Source organism: Capsicum annuum, chromosome 11 (genome assembly GCF_002878395.1).
Source record: "Capsicum annuum cultivar UCD-10X-F1 chromosome 11, UCD10Xv1.1, whole genome shotgun sequence".
In the NCBI taxonomy this organism is placed as follows: Eukaryota; Viridiplantae; Streptophyta; class Magnoliopsida; order Solanales; family Solanaceae; genus Capsicum; species Capsicum annuum.
The window spans coordinates 47,576,864-47,594,022 of NC_061121.1; the positions used below are offsets into that span (position 1 = coordinate 47,576,864).

Here is a 17,159-nt window from a genome sequence, read left to right on the forward strand (position 1 = left end):
AAAAGTAGTCAATATGGGTGTCATTGTTTTTGTTTTGATGCGTAGATTTCATATTTGATATTTTTAGTGGAGTTCAAGATTATTCGTGAAAAGTAAGGTCATGGGTTCAAAAAGTAGCGGACTAGTTTTGACTTTTGAGGTAGGTTATGACTTGACTCTTTTAGAATGGGTTGGGTAGTAAATAATTGTACAAAATGCATGTTAAGGGTGGAAAATAATCATGAAAAATGGCTATCTATGTGTTGTGCCCGTGTGGGGGCCTATATGTGGTGTAACTATCAAAATTGGGATAGACCATATGGGGTCCTATGTGATATTGATAGCCTTGAATACATATGAATAATTGTATTGTGTTGTTAAAATGCTTAACGTGGTACTATTGGTGTATTGTGATTATATTCATACTTTATTGACATATGAGACATATGAATATTTATGGATGAACGAAAATAATGAGTGGATATTGACTCAAATGGCTGTGAAAATGTATCATTGTGGTTGGTTGTGGATATATATCATGTAGTTGGTTGTGAAAATACTCATTGTGATTGGTTTTGAGCATTACATCCCCATATCATACTCATTCAAGAAACATTGGTACCACCGTGACAACACTTGAGTAATATTGGGAACACCTTTTTAAAAATCCTCCCCGAGGGATATGCTGGGGGGGAGATATTGTAACACCTTATAAAATTCTTTTTAAGGGAAGTGTCGAAAAGGAGATATGAGATATATGGATTGTATACGGATTGACAAACCCCTTATGGGTTCTACACCGGGAAGCTTTATCTCCGTAGGCGTATAAGGGGATTGCACGATGTCCCAGAGGTTGTGCGAACACCTCGTGCATCATTATCATCATCATATACATTGCACTTTATTGTGTGTATTGTATTGTCATATTGACTTGCCATTTATGTAATTGTCTTATCTGTTTTTACTTATATTTGATGATCTTGTATATGCACGTTTCCCCTTGTTCTAATTATATGTGATATAATGCATATTCGTGTTCTAACTTGGTGTGTATGTGATGTATTAAAACTGTTAGTGCAAGCGGTATGGGCTACCGTTGTGGGATATTTTCTGATCGTAGGTGACATGCCCTTAGTGTATATTTTGTATGTTTTATTTACTACTTTGCTTGGTTGGCCTATGATACCTATTGAGTATAATTGGACTGTAATCATGCTTACTGGGCCCTTTCGGTGTAGGTCCTAGCTCGAGTGCGCCTCAGCTTGCTTGACTTGAGCGATTGTTGGAGCTTCCAAGGTAGCGGTTGGACATTTATGCGTTCGAAGTTTACCTCTATCTTTTTATAGTAGTTATATCTTTATTAGTATTCGGAGACAGATGTTATTCCCTTGTAGTTATTTTTCTAATGTATTTGACTCCTGGATTGTATTAGTAGTTCTTACACTATTGACACCTGATTTTGGGCGTGATTGGTATTTTCGATAAGTTCTTTCTGCATTGTTATGATTACTTATATGGTTCGACTTTGTTCTAGAAGTCTTACCTTGGGATATTTCTATTTTTTCCCTTTTTTGTATCAGTTTGGGTGATAGGCTTACTTGTCAAGGTATGCCGCGATAAGTGCCATCATGAACCTCTTTTTTAGGTCGTGACAAATTGGTATCAGAGCAACCATGTTTCATTGGTCTCAACGGTGTAAGAAAGAGATGTCTAATAGAGTCTCACGGATTGGTACATAGACGTTCGTATATATCTTTGAGAGGCTATAGGACGTCTTTAGGAAAATTTCCACATTTTATTCTTTATCGTGTGAAGGTTTTTCATACCTTATGTTTTGAGTTGTGTTTCACTCTTTTTGCGCGAATGGTGTGGCTTATACTACTATCAGTTGAGAGATGCTACGAGAGATTAGTGGAGATAATTTATCAGTTGTAGGCCTATTGATGCTCCTGAGTTGTCATGGGATCAGTTTGTCGCTGCCGTTCTGGAGAGATTCATGCCTTACATTTTGAGGGATCGAATGCAGGATGAGTTTGATCATTTGGAGCCGGGATCCATAAAAGTTGTTGAGTATAAGACACTTTCATGCCCTGTCTAGGTATTCCTATGATAGTATTTCCACTAAGTCTATGAAGATTTGAAAGTTTTTGAAGGGTTTGGATATTTCTCTTTAGTTGGATACATCTCAGATGGTTGCATTTGAGGTTTCTTTCCAGAGTATAGTGGATCATGCTAAGATAACAAAGGGTATTCTTAGTGTATCTCAGGGAGTCGCCAGGAAGGCGCAACGTTTTGGTGTGTTCAGGAGTCAGACCTCTCGAGGCAGAGATTTTAGAGGTTTTTGTGGATACCATGGTAGGCCAGTGACGGATTTACAGAGTTTAGGTGGTGGATCTCCTAGTTTAGCAATTTAGGGTGGCCGTTTGGGCCCAATTGTACCTTTTTTTATTGAGGTTGGTCGTAGAGGTTGATGTATGTATGATAAGATTGGCCATGTGGTCAGGGACTATCCTTGTTGGGTGATTGGGCTACTCTTATTTTAGCTGTGAGAGATAGGGGTTCTACTAGAGGTGCGAGAAGTAAAGATGGTAGAGCCCATAGTAGTGGTCGTGGGGCCATCCAGGCAGTTCTTGGTCGTGGTCAGTGTTATGCTATACCAGCCAGATCGAATGTAGAGGCTTCTGATGCTGTGATTACCGGTATCATCCCCATTTGTTTTAGACCTCCATCTATATTATTTGATCCTGAATCGACTTTATCCTATGTGTATTTTGCTTTGGGTTTGATTCTGTTAGTGAGCCTTTTTCCATGCCTATTTGAGTATCTACCCGGCGGTAATCCTTTAGTGGTGAATCAGGTGCATTGGTCCTGTGTTGTGACTTTTATCGGGCATGAGACTTTGGTAGACTTGCTTGTGTTAGACATGGTCAATTTTGATGTTATTTTTGGCATGGATTGGTTAGATTCTTATCAGGTTGCCTTAAATTATTTTGCCAAGACTGTGACTTTAGCTTCGTCGGGTATGCCAAGGATAGCTTGGAAGGGTCGTGTCCTAAGAGGATTATTTCTTATGTTCAGGCTCAATAAATTGATTGAGAGGGGATGTTTATCTTACTTGGCTCATATTCATGACACCAATGTTGTTTTGCCTCATTCCTTTAATTTTGTTCGTATTGTCCATGAGTTTATGGACGTATTCCCTACAAACTTGACTAGTATGCCTCCGGATTGAGATATTTATTTCTCTATTGATGTTAAGCCGGGCACTAAGCCCATCTCTGTTTCTCATTATAGCATAGCCCCAGTATAGTTAAAGGAATTGAAGGATCAATTGCAGAAGTTATTGGATAAAGGATTTATCCGACCTAGTATTTTGCCTTGAGGTGCTCCTGTCTTGTTTGTGAAGAAAAAAGATGGGTCTATGCTGATATTTACTGATTATCGATAGTTGAATAAGGTGACAGTTAAGAATAAGTATCCTCTTCCTCGTATAAATGATTTATTTGATCAATTTAAGGGTGCTGCGGTGTTTTTGAAGATCACTTTGAGATTCGATTATCACCAGTTGAGGATTAGAGATTCGTATATTTGGAAGACAACTTTTCGGACTCAATATGGTCATTATGAGTTCTTGTCATGTCCTTCAGGTTGACCAATGTCCCTGCCTTATTATAGAGTTGATGAACCAGGTGTTTCAACCGTATCTTAAATCCTTTGTTATTGTATTTATAGATGATATGTTGGTGTATTCCAAGAGTAAGGTTGAGCATGAGGAGCATTGGTGGATTGTGCTTTGGAGATTGAGGGATGAGAAGTTTTATGCTAAGTTCTCTAAGTGCGAGTTTTGATTGGAGTCTATTTCTTTCTTGGGTCATGTGGTGACTAAGGAAGGTATTATGGTTGATCTAGCCAAGGTTGCAGTGTTTTGTGATTGGGATAGACCTACTTCTCCCGTTAAGATTTAGAGTTTTGTTGGCGTGGCAGGTTATTATCGGCATTTTGTTGAGGGTTTTTCATCCATTGCAGCTCTATTAACCAAGTTGACCCAGAAGAAGATTTCTTGACCCAATTTTTCATCAAACATATTCCCTCACAATAAAAGAGTTACCCAATAATCACTCACAATAATTCAATTTCTAGCACAATGGGTATAAGAATCAAGTTTCACTCACTCTCACAAAGAATTCTCAAATTACAAATGATGACTATATGCTTTCCCTTAGTGTAGTGCTCCACTATTATCAGAATGTTAAGATTAAGATCAAATAGGTCTTTACAAGTTGTAATGTAGGCTAAGAGATGGGTAGGAACTATTCTGGCCATTAATAGTGACTATCTTCTCTAAGAAGTTTAATACACTACATTAGACAATGAAAACCAATCTCTAGCAACCAATTTTCACCTCTACTAACTTCACACTTCTTTTTCTTTCACCCCATTTCATAAAGCTCACTCACATAACTTATGGCAGGAGTATTTTCTATGGTCACATCATTTTATTTTGAACAACTTTTTATGCCTTATATATATATATATATATATATATATATATATATATATATATTCCGATTTCATTTTCACCTTTTTCTCCTTTTATTTACAAACTCCTTACTTACTATTTTTTTTTACTAAAGCGCTTAGGAGATTTGGATCAACTCGGGGTTAATCAATAAAGGATTAGGCTACACATGAGGTTACCAAAGAACAAGCTAAAGGCTCAACGGGGATAGCTAAGATTATGCACAAAGGTGGTTCAAAAGAGGGTATCAAAAATGGCTATCAAAGAAGTGCCTAAATTATCTCCTAAACTCACATTCTCTATTTCCTTTTGCACACACACCAGACAAGTTCTAGCATCAACTGCAACAATGAATACACAAATACCCTTACACACACATGACACATGCTTAAATCCAACATGATCATTACAGACTCTTAATAAAACAATCATATGAATTCACTTTAAGTCAACAATCACAACACGAGTCATAAACTAGAACTTAGGTGTCTTAACAATAAAGATTTATCACATGCTTATATTATCATGTGGTCCACTAAAACAACTTACATTCACTTGTTAGGTCATACACATGACTAATTTTCTCTTAAGACAATCGTCATCCATCCATCATCGAGAAAAATACCTAACTATGACTAAAAAGCAAACTAACATATACACAGAAGAAAAATAAACTAACATATACAAAAAGGCAAAACAAATGCACTAAAGAGAAGGCAAAACAGTAAGTAATCTAGAAGCACTTTTAGCCACCCCACACTTTAAGTAAAGCACCGTCCCCAGTGCGAATACATAATTAAAAAAACTGGCTTGTAGGACTCTGCTTCCACATCTGGGGTCATGCTACCTATATCAGAATCGTCATCAAAGTTGTCCTCTCTAGATTCGACCTCCCTATTGAAATCCAACGGTCGCTGATCCTTATCCATTGGTGCATCATCATCCACTGGTTCCTGGAAATATGGCCTCACTCCACACATAGCTCGTGCGTGCTCATTCAGCAGATAGTCATAATCTAACTGGCCCAACTACTCAGCAGTAGGTACACGTCCACTACTTATCATGGTGAGCTTTGTCATGCTATAAAGATGGCAGAAGAAGCTTTCATCATGTGCATGTCTTTCTGCATTGCTGAGATCTAGGCCTTGGCTTGCATCAAAATCTTTCACCTTTGTGACATCTAATTTTTTTGGGTTTGATGGTAGCTTGTGATCAGCCGACTCGTTCTCAACTCCATTATCTTTCAAAATTTTATGCAGCAAGCCTCCAAAGCTGAATCTTGTTCTTTTGTATGTCCTGGCTTTGTGCATAGAAGTGCGTATCACTGCACCGATATTTATAGGAACGTCAGTCATGAGAGCAAACACTAGACATACCCGATTACGACTGATTTTGGTGAATTGCTTCCTAGGAATCAGACAAGAATTTACAATCCTCAATCAGATACGTGCTTCCCTATTAAGGAAAGCACATGGAAAAGTGTTGTGGTAACCTTTGTATTTGGTATAGGACCACCTAGCAGTGGATTAGGATCCACACAAAGTGTGCCTGATAGCTTTATACGAAGTTCTGCTGTACAATTCCTTCAGCCTTGAGTGTTCTATCTCTGGGGTATCGAGGTGTGAGTTCATCAACTCAGATGTCAAGTATAAGATCTACCCTCGCTCGTTCACTTTATTCCTACGGGTGTTTGGGAACCAATTGGCATAAAAATCCCTAACCCAGTCCATATTACATTTACCCTGGTCTTCAAAAATGAAGTCAAGCTTGAGTTGGGTGATTTGGCCAAAATACAAGGGCAGTGCCTTGCCAGACTTTCTCTATGGATGACCTCTACTGGCAAGTAGTTAGGTGCTTTGTTTTTTTGTACCACTCCTGACCCTCCTGCTCAACCCATTTAATGCCAAAATTGTGTCGAGGCATTTGAAGGGAGGATGAGGTGGATTTATCCTTTTGTGCCCTTTTTTGTCCCTTCTTAGATATGGATGATTTTCTTTGCCCGTGCTTCTTTTGGGAGCCATATTACCTGAGTTCATCATACATTCATGTTAGCCACATATAATAAAACTAACTAAAATTAAGAGGAGTGTGGTGAAATCACCACCCCACACTTAATTTGTTAGTATGAACCAATTAAGTGTTGTTGTCGGGTACTCAGGATTCACCGACATACATTTTTAACATTGTACACCAACAATATTCACACATTCGCAACTCACACAGTGGCATCCCCTTTTTATTTTTCCATTCACAATTTTACTCCATAAACTCCTCAAAGTCCACAACAAATTGTACTTCAAATAGCACATGTCATAACACACAATTATTGTGCAAAATTATTCCATTAACACCACTAATTTCACCAATTTTATTTCAATGAAATAATTGTTGAACGAATTCATGCCATACAACTTCAACCATATCAAAATACACAAAACACCATCACTTTCACACAATTTAACCATACCATGTTCAATAAAGTAAGATGTGAAATAATGGCTACACAACTAAATCATGGAAACTCAAAGTATTACAACAATGGTGTTCCCTACAACAATGGTGTTTTATATTCCCAAGATGTTCAAAACCTTGCTTTGACAAGACATGGAAGAATTCAATCCAGAATCCAAAAGGCTAATTAATAATTACAACATAAATTTACAATAACTAAGGATTAAGAGAAGGAAACTTACCTTGAAGATGAAAGGTTGAAGAAAGAAAGGGAAGGTTCTTGGAATTATAAGTTAAGAGGAAGTTTGTAAAATAAGGATGGAGAGGGATACGGTTTTGGTGGTGAAATAAGAAAAGAATTTAGGGATTTAGGGTATTTGTACTATTTATAGAAATGGAAATTGGGTCGGGTTGACCCGGTTTGATGATGGGGTTTTAGTTCAAAGTAGGTGGTTTACGTCGCAAAGAGTATGGCAAAAGCTTAGGTTTGTGTTTCATGATGTATCGCCCAACTTGGGTAGTGGGCTTATGTGGAGTGTTAGGTGCCACAAAGTGTATGGAAAAAGATTAAGTAGGTGCTGTAAAGCCTATCGCAAACATTCCCCTTTGCGTCGCAACATGTATCGCCCCATTGAGGCAGTGAACTTAGGCGATGGCAATGCCTCGCCAAGCCTAACGCACAAGCTGGACTTTGTGTCGCACAACATATCACACATAGTAGGACTTGTGTCACACACCACATTGCCAATATAAGGTAGTGATCTGAGGCAATGGTAACGCCTTGCCACGCCTATCGCACAAGTTGGTCTTGGCATCGCATAACATATTGCCAACCTTAGCCTTTGCGTCGCACACACTATCACCAACTCAAGACAGTGTGCATAGGTGAAGACATGGCATGGAAATGTCTATCGCTTAAGTGAGGCAGTGGGAAAGGCCCATACCACGGGGGCTTCATCCCCACACCAATTGAAAATCACAAAAATAAGTTGCACCCTAAAACTTTTGGGGTCGGATTAACATAATTTGAGTCATAACTCTAACACAAATAATGACTCGAGCCTTAACATTTGACCACTCCAACTTACCTATAATGTTCCCTTTACTCCTAAGCTTACCACCTTTGATATGGATCACTTTCAAACCGAGTTCAGTAACTGCCACCTTTTTAGTACTTCAAACACCTACATTTCAGTAACTGCCACCTTTTTAGTGCTTCAAACACCTACACTTAATAAAAAACAACTAAAAATGATTAGATGGGTGGGTTTTCTCCCACCAAGTGTCGTAGTTTTAGTCGTGGCTCAACTCTTAATTTTGTATTTTTGTTTAACATGATAAAATCAAAGTAAAATCATGCTTTGCCTCCCATGCAGTGCCTGATTTAACATCGCAACACGACTCAGTTATCTTGATTACTCAGACTGCATCGAGATAGACTGTACCTAAGCATTTTACCGAGTCCAAAGGATTGATGTATTGCTTGACTCACTGCCCGTTCACTTTAAAGACACTTCCATTATTATTTTTAAGTTCGATTACTCCAGATGAGTAGACTTGGGTGACTTTAAATGGGCCACACCACTTAGATTTGAGTTTACCTAGGAAGAGCTTAATGCTGGAGTTGAAAAGTAATATCCAATCGCCTACTTGAAAGTCACGCTTTTCGATTATTCGATCGTGGTACTTCTTTATTCTTTCTTTATACAGATCCGCTCTCCCATATGCATCAAGAAAGAATTCATCCATCTTATTCAACTGCCCCAATCTTAGTTCTGCTGCTTTCTTCCAATCCAGATTCAACCGCTTGAGCACCCACAACGTCGTTTGTTCTAGCTCAATCGGAATGTGATATGCTTTTCCATAAACCAGCTGATAAGGCGACATCCCAATAGGTGTCTTAAAAGCAGTTAAATATGCCCATAAGGCATCATCAAGCTTTCGAGACCAATCACTCCTGCTCGAGCTTATTGTCTTGGCTAATATTGCTTTAATCTACCGATTCAAAACCTCCACTTGCCTATTAGTTTGTGGGTGGCATAGATTAGCCACCTTATTTTTCCTCACATTATATTTTGCCAAAGTAGCCTAGAATATTTTGTTGCAGAAATGGGATCCCCCGTTGCTTATGATAGTTCTCAGTACCCCAAAATGAGAGACGATATTCTTCTTCAGAAAGGCGACCACTCTTTTGCCTTTATTGTCAGCCAGAGAAATAGCCTCAACCCATTTGGACACATAATCTACAGCGAGCAAGATGTAATTCAACCCATAGGAACTAACGAAGGGCCCCATGAAATCAATACTCCAAACGTCAAACAATTAAACCTCTATTATTTTCGCATGGATATCTCATGGGTCCTCAATATCGAGCCTTGTCTCTGGCACTGGTCATATTTATTCACAAAATCATATGCATCCTTAAACAAGGTTGGCCAATAATAGCCACTTTGCAGTACCTTTCGTGTAGTACGATCACCTGCATGGTGACCCCCAACTGAGGAAGCATGACAAGCTCCCAGAACACTCATTATATCAACTTATGGAATACACCTTCTGATAATATTATCAGCAGAACACCAGAATAAATATGGCTCATCCCAAAAGTATCTTGAAACAACATGGAGAAACTTCTTGTTCTAGTGGAAGGAAAGGTTCTTTAAAATGATATCACTTGCCACATAGTTGGTAAAGTCCGCGTACCAAGGTACCCTTTCAAGTACAACAAATAGGATTTGCTCATCAGGAAATACATCATCAATTTCAAGCTTATCTATGACTGCTTGAGCTCCCTCAAGCCTGGACAGGTGGTCTGCAACTTGATTTTCGTATCCTTTCTTGTTTTTGACCTCAGAGTCAAACTCTTGCAGAAGCAACACCCATCTGATTAGACTTGGTTTTGTATCCTTCTTTGCCATCAAATATCTCAAGGCAGTATGGTCTGTATGCACCACTACCTTAGTTCTCAACAAGTAAGCACAGAACTTCTCAAATACACAGACAATTCCGAGAAGTTCCTGCTCAGTAAATGTGTAATTCTTTTGCGCCCCATTCAATGCTTTGCTTGCATAGTAAATAAGGTGAAACAATTTTTCCTTCTTTTGACCAAGCACATCCCCAAGTGCCACTCCACTTGTGTCGCACATGATTTCGAATGGTTTAGACCAGTCGAGAGCAATGCAAACTTGCCTTCTTCTCCAACATCTTGAAAAGTGGATTTGCAATTTTGGAGAAGTATTTAATAAACCGGTGGAAGAATCCAGCATGACCAAGGAAACTACAAACTCCCTTCACTGAAATGGGAGGTGGTAGTTTCTTTATAACTTCTACCTTGTCCCGGTCAAGCTCAATCCCTTTTGCTAAAATTCAATGTCCAAGCACAATGCCCTCCTTTACCATGAAGAATTTCTCCCAGTTCAACACGAGATTAAATACCTCGCATCTCTATAGCGCTCTACTCAAGTTCACTAGATATAACTCAAAAGAATCACCCACTACAAAGAAATCATCCATGAACACCTCTAGGGTGTCCTCCACCATGTCGGAGAAAATTAACATCATGCACTATTGTAATATAACGGGTGCATTACATAAACTGAATGGCATTCGCTTGATTACAAATGTTCCATACTAGCATATAAACGTTATTTTCTCCTGATCTTCTGGGGCAATTGAGATCTGATTGTATCCCGAATACCCATCTAAAAAGCAATACCAACCCCTTTCTTCCAAGTGATCAATTATTTGATCCATGAAGGGCATTGGGGAGTGATCCTTAAATGTCCACGAGTTCAACTTCTGATAGTCCATACACACTTTCCACTCTATCACTGGTCTAAGCGGAATCAACTCATTTTTTTCATTTGCAATCACAATCATGCCCCCTTTCTTGGGCACACATTGTACAGGACTTACCCACTTGCTACTAGAGATTGGATATACTACCCCTCCGTCAAGCCATTTAATAATCTTCTTTAACCACTTCTTGCATCGGTGGGTTTAATCTATATTAATGCTCAATAGTTGGTACACACTCTTTCTCTAGCTAGATTTTATGGGTACAAATACCCAACGGAATACCAATAATATCAGTAATCGTCCAACCTATAGCTCTTTTGTATCTCCTAAGCATAGAGATAAGGGCTTCTACCTACTGCTCACCCAAGTCTGCTACAATAATCACAGGTAAGGTGTTTCCACTTCCTAGAAACACATATCGTAGATGGCTCGATAGCTCTTTTAGTTCCAACACCAATGGCTCTTCAATAGATGGCTTAGTCGGTGGTGTTGGATGATTTTTGAGGTCCAAATATAGCTTTTTAGGAGCATATGAATATGATCCCTTTCCTATCAGCGCACATACCGTCTCCTTATATTCTTCGATACTCTCTCTATCGAAGTTCATCAACACAGCAACCAATATTTCCATGCTAAATTTTTCCTCAATCGGCACGTCTTGGTCATCTTCATAATACACATCAACAATCGAGAATACACTTATCTTCTTTTGCTGCTTCATTAATTTGCAGACATTAAAACTGACCACATCATCATTGAGCCTAAATTTTAGCTCACTAGTCTGCAAGTCAATCAATACACTCCCAGTTGTGAGGAAAGGTCTACCCAAGATTATGGGTACCTTAAAGTCCACCTTGAAATCCAGGATCATAAAGTCAGTAGGGAAGATAAAACTGGCTACTTTCACAAGCACATCAAATAATATCTCAACTGGCCTCTTCACTGATCTGTCTGCCATCACAAGTATTATGTTGGTGGGTGTAGGGTTTCCTAAACCCAACTTCTTGTAAACTTCCAGTGGAATTATATTAATACTTTCCCCAAGGTCACATAGGGCCTTAGCAAAATTCAGCGATCCAATACTACATGGGATAGTAAATGCTCTCGGATCAGCTTTCTTTTGCACTAAGGATCTTGTAGAAATAGAACTACAATGGTGAAGATTATCCATCGGTTCATAGATCACTATTATCTTCTTTGTGACAAGATCCTTCATGAATTAAGCGTAGCCAGGCATTTGTTCCAGTGCCTCCACCAAAGAAACATTTATAGTCAACTGTTTTAGCATTGCCATAAACTTGCTAAACTTTGTGTCATCCTCCTTTTTCTTAAATCGATGAGGGAGTGGAGGAGGTTGGTTTGGTATACTAATAACCACTGCTTTTCTTTCTTTTCTTTTATCTTTCTTTAACTTATCAACCTACTGATGGTTAGGTAAAATCTCATCACTATCCAGCTTCTCAGACTCCACTGGATGGTCTTCTTCTACTTCTGCATCTAAATCCACCATATCATTAATCATAAGTTTTCCCACAGAAGGGCCCAATAATACTTTACCACTTTGAGTGATAATCGCCACACAAGAGCCATCATTCTGAGAATTTTACACTGTATCACTGGATAATGTTCCACTTTTTCTCTGATTAAATATTGCTGATAACTAGTTTATCTGCTGCTCCAATTGCTTGATGGAAGTTGAATATGAATCAACTAAATGACTCATAGATGATAAGTCACTCTTCATTTCAGTCACACCGGTGTTAGTAGATTCCATCCCCTTTAATAATTTTTCCATCATGTCCTCTATGGATATCTTTATCGAACTAGCAGCAGCAGTATCATGATTTCTAGGAGGTGCATACAATCCACTCTTGTCATTCTTATTTTCATAGTTTCCTTGGTCACGATCCCTGTAACCAGACTTATCATAATAATTCTGACCTTGGTTTTCTTGGCTATTGCTTCAAAAAAACCCTGGTTATTCTGATAGTTAGCCTCTTCCCCAGAATCAGAATTGGCTCTACTCTGTGACCCAACAACTTTCACCTTTTCTGTCTTCCTATATAGCAAATGCTTAGTGAGCAAATCCATCTGGGTCTTCATGTGCGCTATTTCTTGGTCATATTCTTCTTATTTCCTGCGTTTCTCCATAGATATACCACTAGATATAGTAGAGCTCGCTACCTCTGAATCCCTGGTATGCCAAGCTCTACTTTGTTTAGTCATTCGATCAAGAATTTCTGAAGCCTCGGGAAAGGTAAGATCCATAAATGCTCCACCTGTAGCATTATCCACCGTAAGCTATGTATTAAAATTCAAGGCTCTATACAAAGTCTCTATCAGATGAAAATCAATAATTTTGTGGTTGGGTCATTACATCAACTTATTCTTAAATCTCTCTTACATCTCATGTAGAGCTTCATTCGGAAGCTTCCTGAAGTTACTTATCTCATCCCTCAACTGTAACATTCTGGATGGCGGAAAAAACCTTTTTAGGAAAGCTTATTTCAACTGCCTCCAGTTTGTTATAGAATCCGGAGTCAGCCCATTCAGCCATAGTGTTGCCTCTATAGACAGAGACAATGGAAATAACCGCAGATGAATTGCATTCTTCCCAACTCCTGGGTTATCAAAAGATTTGCAAATAGTTATTAAGTTCACTAAGTGCATATATTGATCATCACCTGGAAGTCCACCAAACAGTCTTTTAAAATGGAGCAACTGAATTATGGTGCTCATAATGTTGAACTTTGCTCCAGATCCAAAGGAAAAGGGATAATAATTCTAGTAGCACCTGCCACATCCATATCATCCTCATCGTCGTCAATATTAAACTGCACAACTCGGCGGTCTGGTCTCCCTCTGCTTCTGCTACACATCTCCTATTAGCTGGATCAATTAAAGCATCATCTCCTAGGTACTCTTTATCTGGATTAGGTACCCGACTTGGGTTATCTGTATTCTGTTGATTTAATTAAGCATTAGCCAAAGCAGCTAATCTTTTAACTTCCTATTGGTTAACAATTCTTTTAATGAGATAAAGTTTAGGATTAAAGGGTAATAATGGTTCTCCTGTACTTCTGGTTCATGGCATAAACAACAACAAGCCTGTAATGAACAAAAACAACAAATAAACATAAAATTAGGAAACTTGAATAACAGTCAATTAATACACATAAACTTAATTGCCAACCGTATTCCCCGGCAACTATGTCAAAATTTGATATGCCCAAATTACAACTCTTTTATAAGAGTGTAAGTGGTCATTGTCAAATATAGAACCCAACTAGGTTGGGGTCGAATCCCACAGGGAATATGATGTTAATTTAGTCGTATGTAGATTAGTTGACTTTTAATCCTTCATTTTCGCAAAAACATAAGAGGGGGGTTTTGATTTAAGTATGAAGTAATGGTTTTAGTGTAAAAGTGAAGCAATACGTGTAATAGTATTTGAATACAGAGAATAACAAGCTAGGGTTATGTCCATCTTGTAGTCTTTAATACTTTCTAACTATGGGTGGTAGGAATTCATACATGCATACACTTATAGAGAAACATATCTTAATCCAAGCATTTCTCAACCATCAAGGATTAATTCACTTTATTTCTCTCAAATCAAAAATGTTTACACAATTATACGAAATCACCAAGTTGCTAATCCTATTAAGGAATTAACGTGTGAAATAGAGGTTGAAAACCCTATTTTCTTGTCACTACTCTCTTTTTCAAACATTAACCTTTCTATCAAACAAGTTATATTTCAATGGCACATTTTCTGTGTTTACAACCACGAGAATTCAAGAATAACAAAAAGTGTATGATATAAGTAAATCAATGCATAATGAATTCAAAACCCATAGAAATAGATAGAATGTTACAAGGTTTCCACAACCCTAACCAATAAGCTTAGCTACTTATGGACAAAACAAAAATCACAATAGTCATATTCATCATACCCAAAAGATAAAAGACGATCTTGGTGTATAAACCATGAACAAAGTAAAAGTTGTCCTTCTTTCTCCTCTAAGCAGCCAATCTCCAATTCAAAAACAATACAGGATCAGCATCAAGTCTTTTTAGTAACTTTTCTCTCATAATTGCCTTCTAAGTCCCTAAACTAATTTTAAATAACAAATTAGTCCTGGACATAGTTTCTAGGCCCCACATTTGGTCTAACAAGCTACTTTCTCTTGTGTGATCTGCCATCCGCATTTCGTAGTCCCATCATGTCTTCATCTACCTCATTAACACTTGAAATCATATTAATCATATAGGTTAGCTCAATTATATAAAAGTAGAGTAAAAACATAAGAATCTAGGTACTTTTTTCTCAAAACTTATCTAAAATATAGGTAAGTTATGGTGCTTAGGCGTAAAAATACATCCAAGATCACGCTCTAGAGTTATCCCCATGGTTACGATTCAGTGATGATATCATCCTGTAGATGAGGCTACTTGGGAGGTTGAGTCTGATATATGTAGTTCCTATCCCTAACTATTCATGGATTCAGGTATTTCGGTGCCTTATTTTGATGTCAAACTAGATTTTTAATGGTGAATTTGACTATTTACCCCTTCTCGTAGCTGTATTATGGTATTTCTGGGGGTGTGGGAGTGATTGACATGGTTTTTGATGCATTTTGGTATCATTTATTCAATATTGTGGTTTTTTATGACTTCAAGAGCCTTATTTTAAACTTATGAGGATATCTTTTGATCCGTGCGATTCGAACAACTCTAGAATATCGATTTTAGGCTAGGTAGACCTTTGGTTCAAGTCTCGATGCACCCGAGCTCATTTTGACCTATTGGTCGAAAAGTTGTAAAATTAGAAATATGGGTGTGGGATCCACATTTTATCGAAACGACCTCGATTTTAGGGTGGTAAATATTTGGTGTAATTTTATGACTTTTAAATCTCATTTTGACTCTCGATTTGGAAAATTGCGATTTCGAGTTTCGGGGGTCAATTTTTTAAAAATAATATTTTTTTCAAAAATCTGACTTTGCCAATGCGTTCGAAACATCAAATTTAGTATGGTTACGTAGTTTGTTTACATATATTGGGCTCTGAATGAATTTTGGTCATTCCATCGAGGTTTGAATTGGACTTAGAAATTAAAAAACCAGCAACTTTTCCTTGTTAGTGCAGATTTTCTGCACTATTAAAATAGTTTTTGGGTCCATTTTGCTTATTTTTCATCCTGCCTCTTAAGAGTTAAACCCTAGAATAGTATGAGAGCTTGAAAGTTAAGCTTGTGGGAGCTTGAAAAGCTAGATTAACATCTGTCTCTTACCAACATGGGTTGTGGTGCAGTGGATGAGGCTGTTTCACCCTTAACTAGAGGTCGAGGGTTCGACCTTGGGTATGGAGAAAACTCTGTTGGGAGCGCTGCGACCTTAATAGGCCTTGCGACCCGTGATCCAAATTAGTCGGGGCTCCAATGTGGGCATCAGACACCTGATGGGAAACAAAAAAAACATCTATCTCTTGATTTTATTATGGATTTAAGGTAAGAAATCAAATTTTTCTTAGTAATTATTTGATAAATTTCTCAAAACTCCAAAAATCTTAGGGCTTGATTTTAAACTCCAATTTCACTCCTTTTCACTTGAATAATATTTTATTTTATAATTACTAGCTTTTCACCTATTTAGCCTTCAAAACAAATCCGATTCTTGATTTTAATCCAGATTTCAAAGATTTTATTCGGTAAAGCTCAAAAATATATATTTTTTGATTTGAACCTCGCTTTTGTATTGATTTAGCTTGAGCTTTCATCTGTAGGTTCCTACAAATATGAAAAACATATTTTTGAAGTAAAGTTCCGATTTTGTCCTTTTTTGGTAACCCATTTCGGGAGTTCGTTTTAACCCCAAACTAAAAGTAGTTAATATGGGTACTGTTGGTTTTATTTTGATGAGTTGATTTTATATTTGATGATTTTAGTGGAGTTTTAGGTTGGTCGTGAAAAGAAAGTCATGGGTTCAAAGTATAGCAGATCGGTTTTAATTTTTGAGGTAATTTATGGCTTAACTCTTTCAGACTGGGCTGGGTAGTAATTGATGGTACAAAATGCATGTTAAAGATGGGAACTAATCATGAAAAATAACTATCTATGTGTTGTACCAGTGTGGGGGCCTATGTGTGACTGTGTGGGAACCTATGTGATATTGATAGCCTTGAATACATGTGAATAATTATAGTGTGTTGTTAAAATGCTTAATGTGGTACCATTTGTGTATTATGATTATATTCACACTTTATTGACATATGAGACATGTGGAAATTCATGGATGAACAAAAATAATAAGTGGATATTGGCTCACATAGTTGTGAAAATATATCATTGTAGTTGATTGTGGATATATATCATGTGGTTGGTTGTGGAAATACTCATTGTGAGTGGTT

The 17,159-nt window shown here is 37.7% G+C and overlaps 1 protein-coding gene across 1 annotated transcript; it reads right to left on the bottom strand.

The window, feature by feature from the left end:
- Positions 1–11,099: 11,099 nt before the first annotated feature.
- On the bottom strand, positions 11,100–11,918 carry LOC107846533. The gene has a single exon (XM_016690895.2). The coding sequence runs from the start codon at positions 11,916–11,918 to the stop codon at positions 11,100–11,102; it is 819 nt and encodes a 272-aa protein (XP_016546381.2).
- Between the last annotated feature and the right edge of the window lie 5,241 nt (positions 11,919–17,159).

What these genes read in the sequence shown, in the direction of transcription:
- LOC107846533 (XM_016690895.2), bottom strand. Translation starts at nt 11,918, where the DNA reads ATGGATAATCTTCACCATTGTAGTTCTATTTCTACAAGATCCTTAGTG.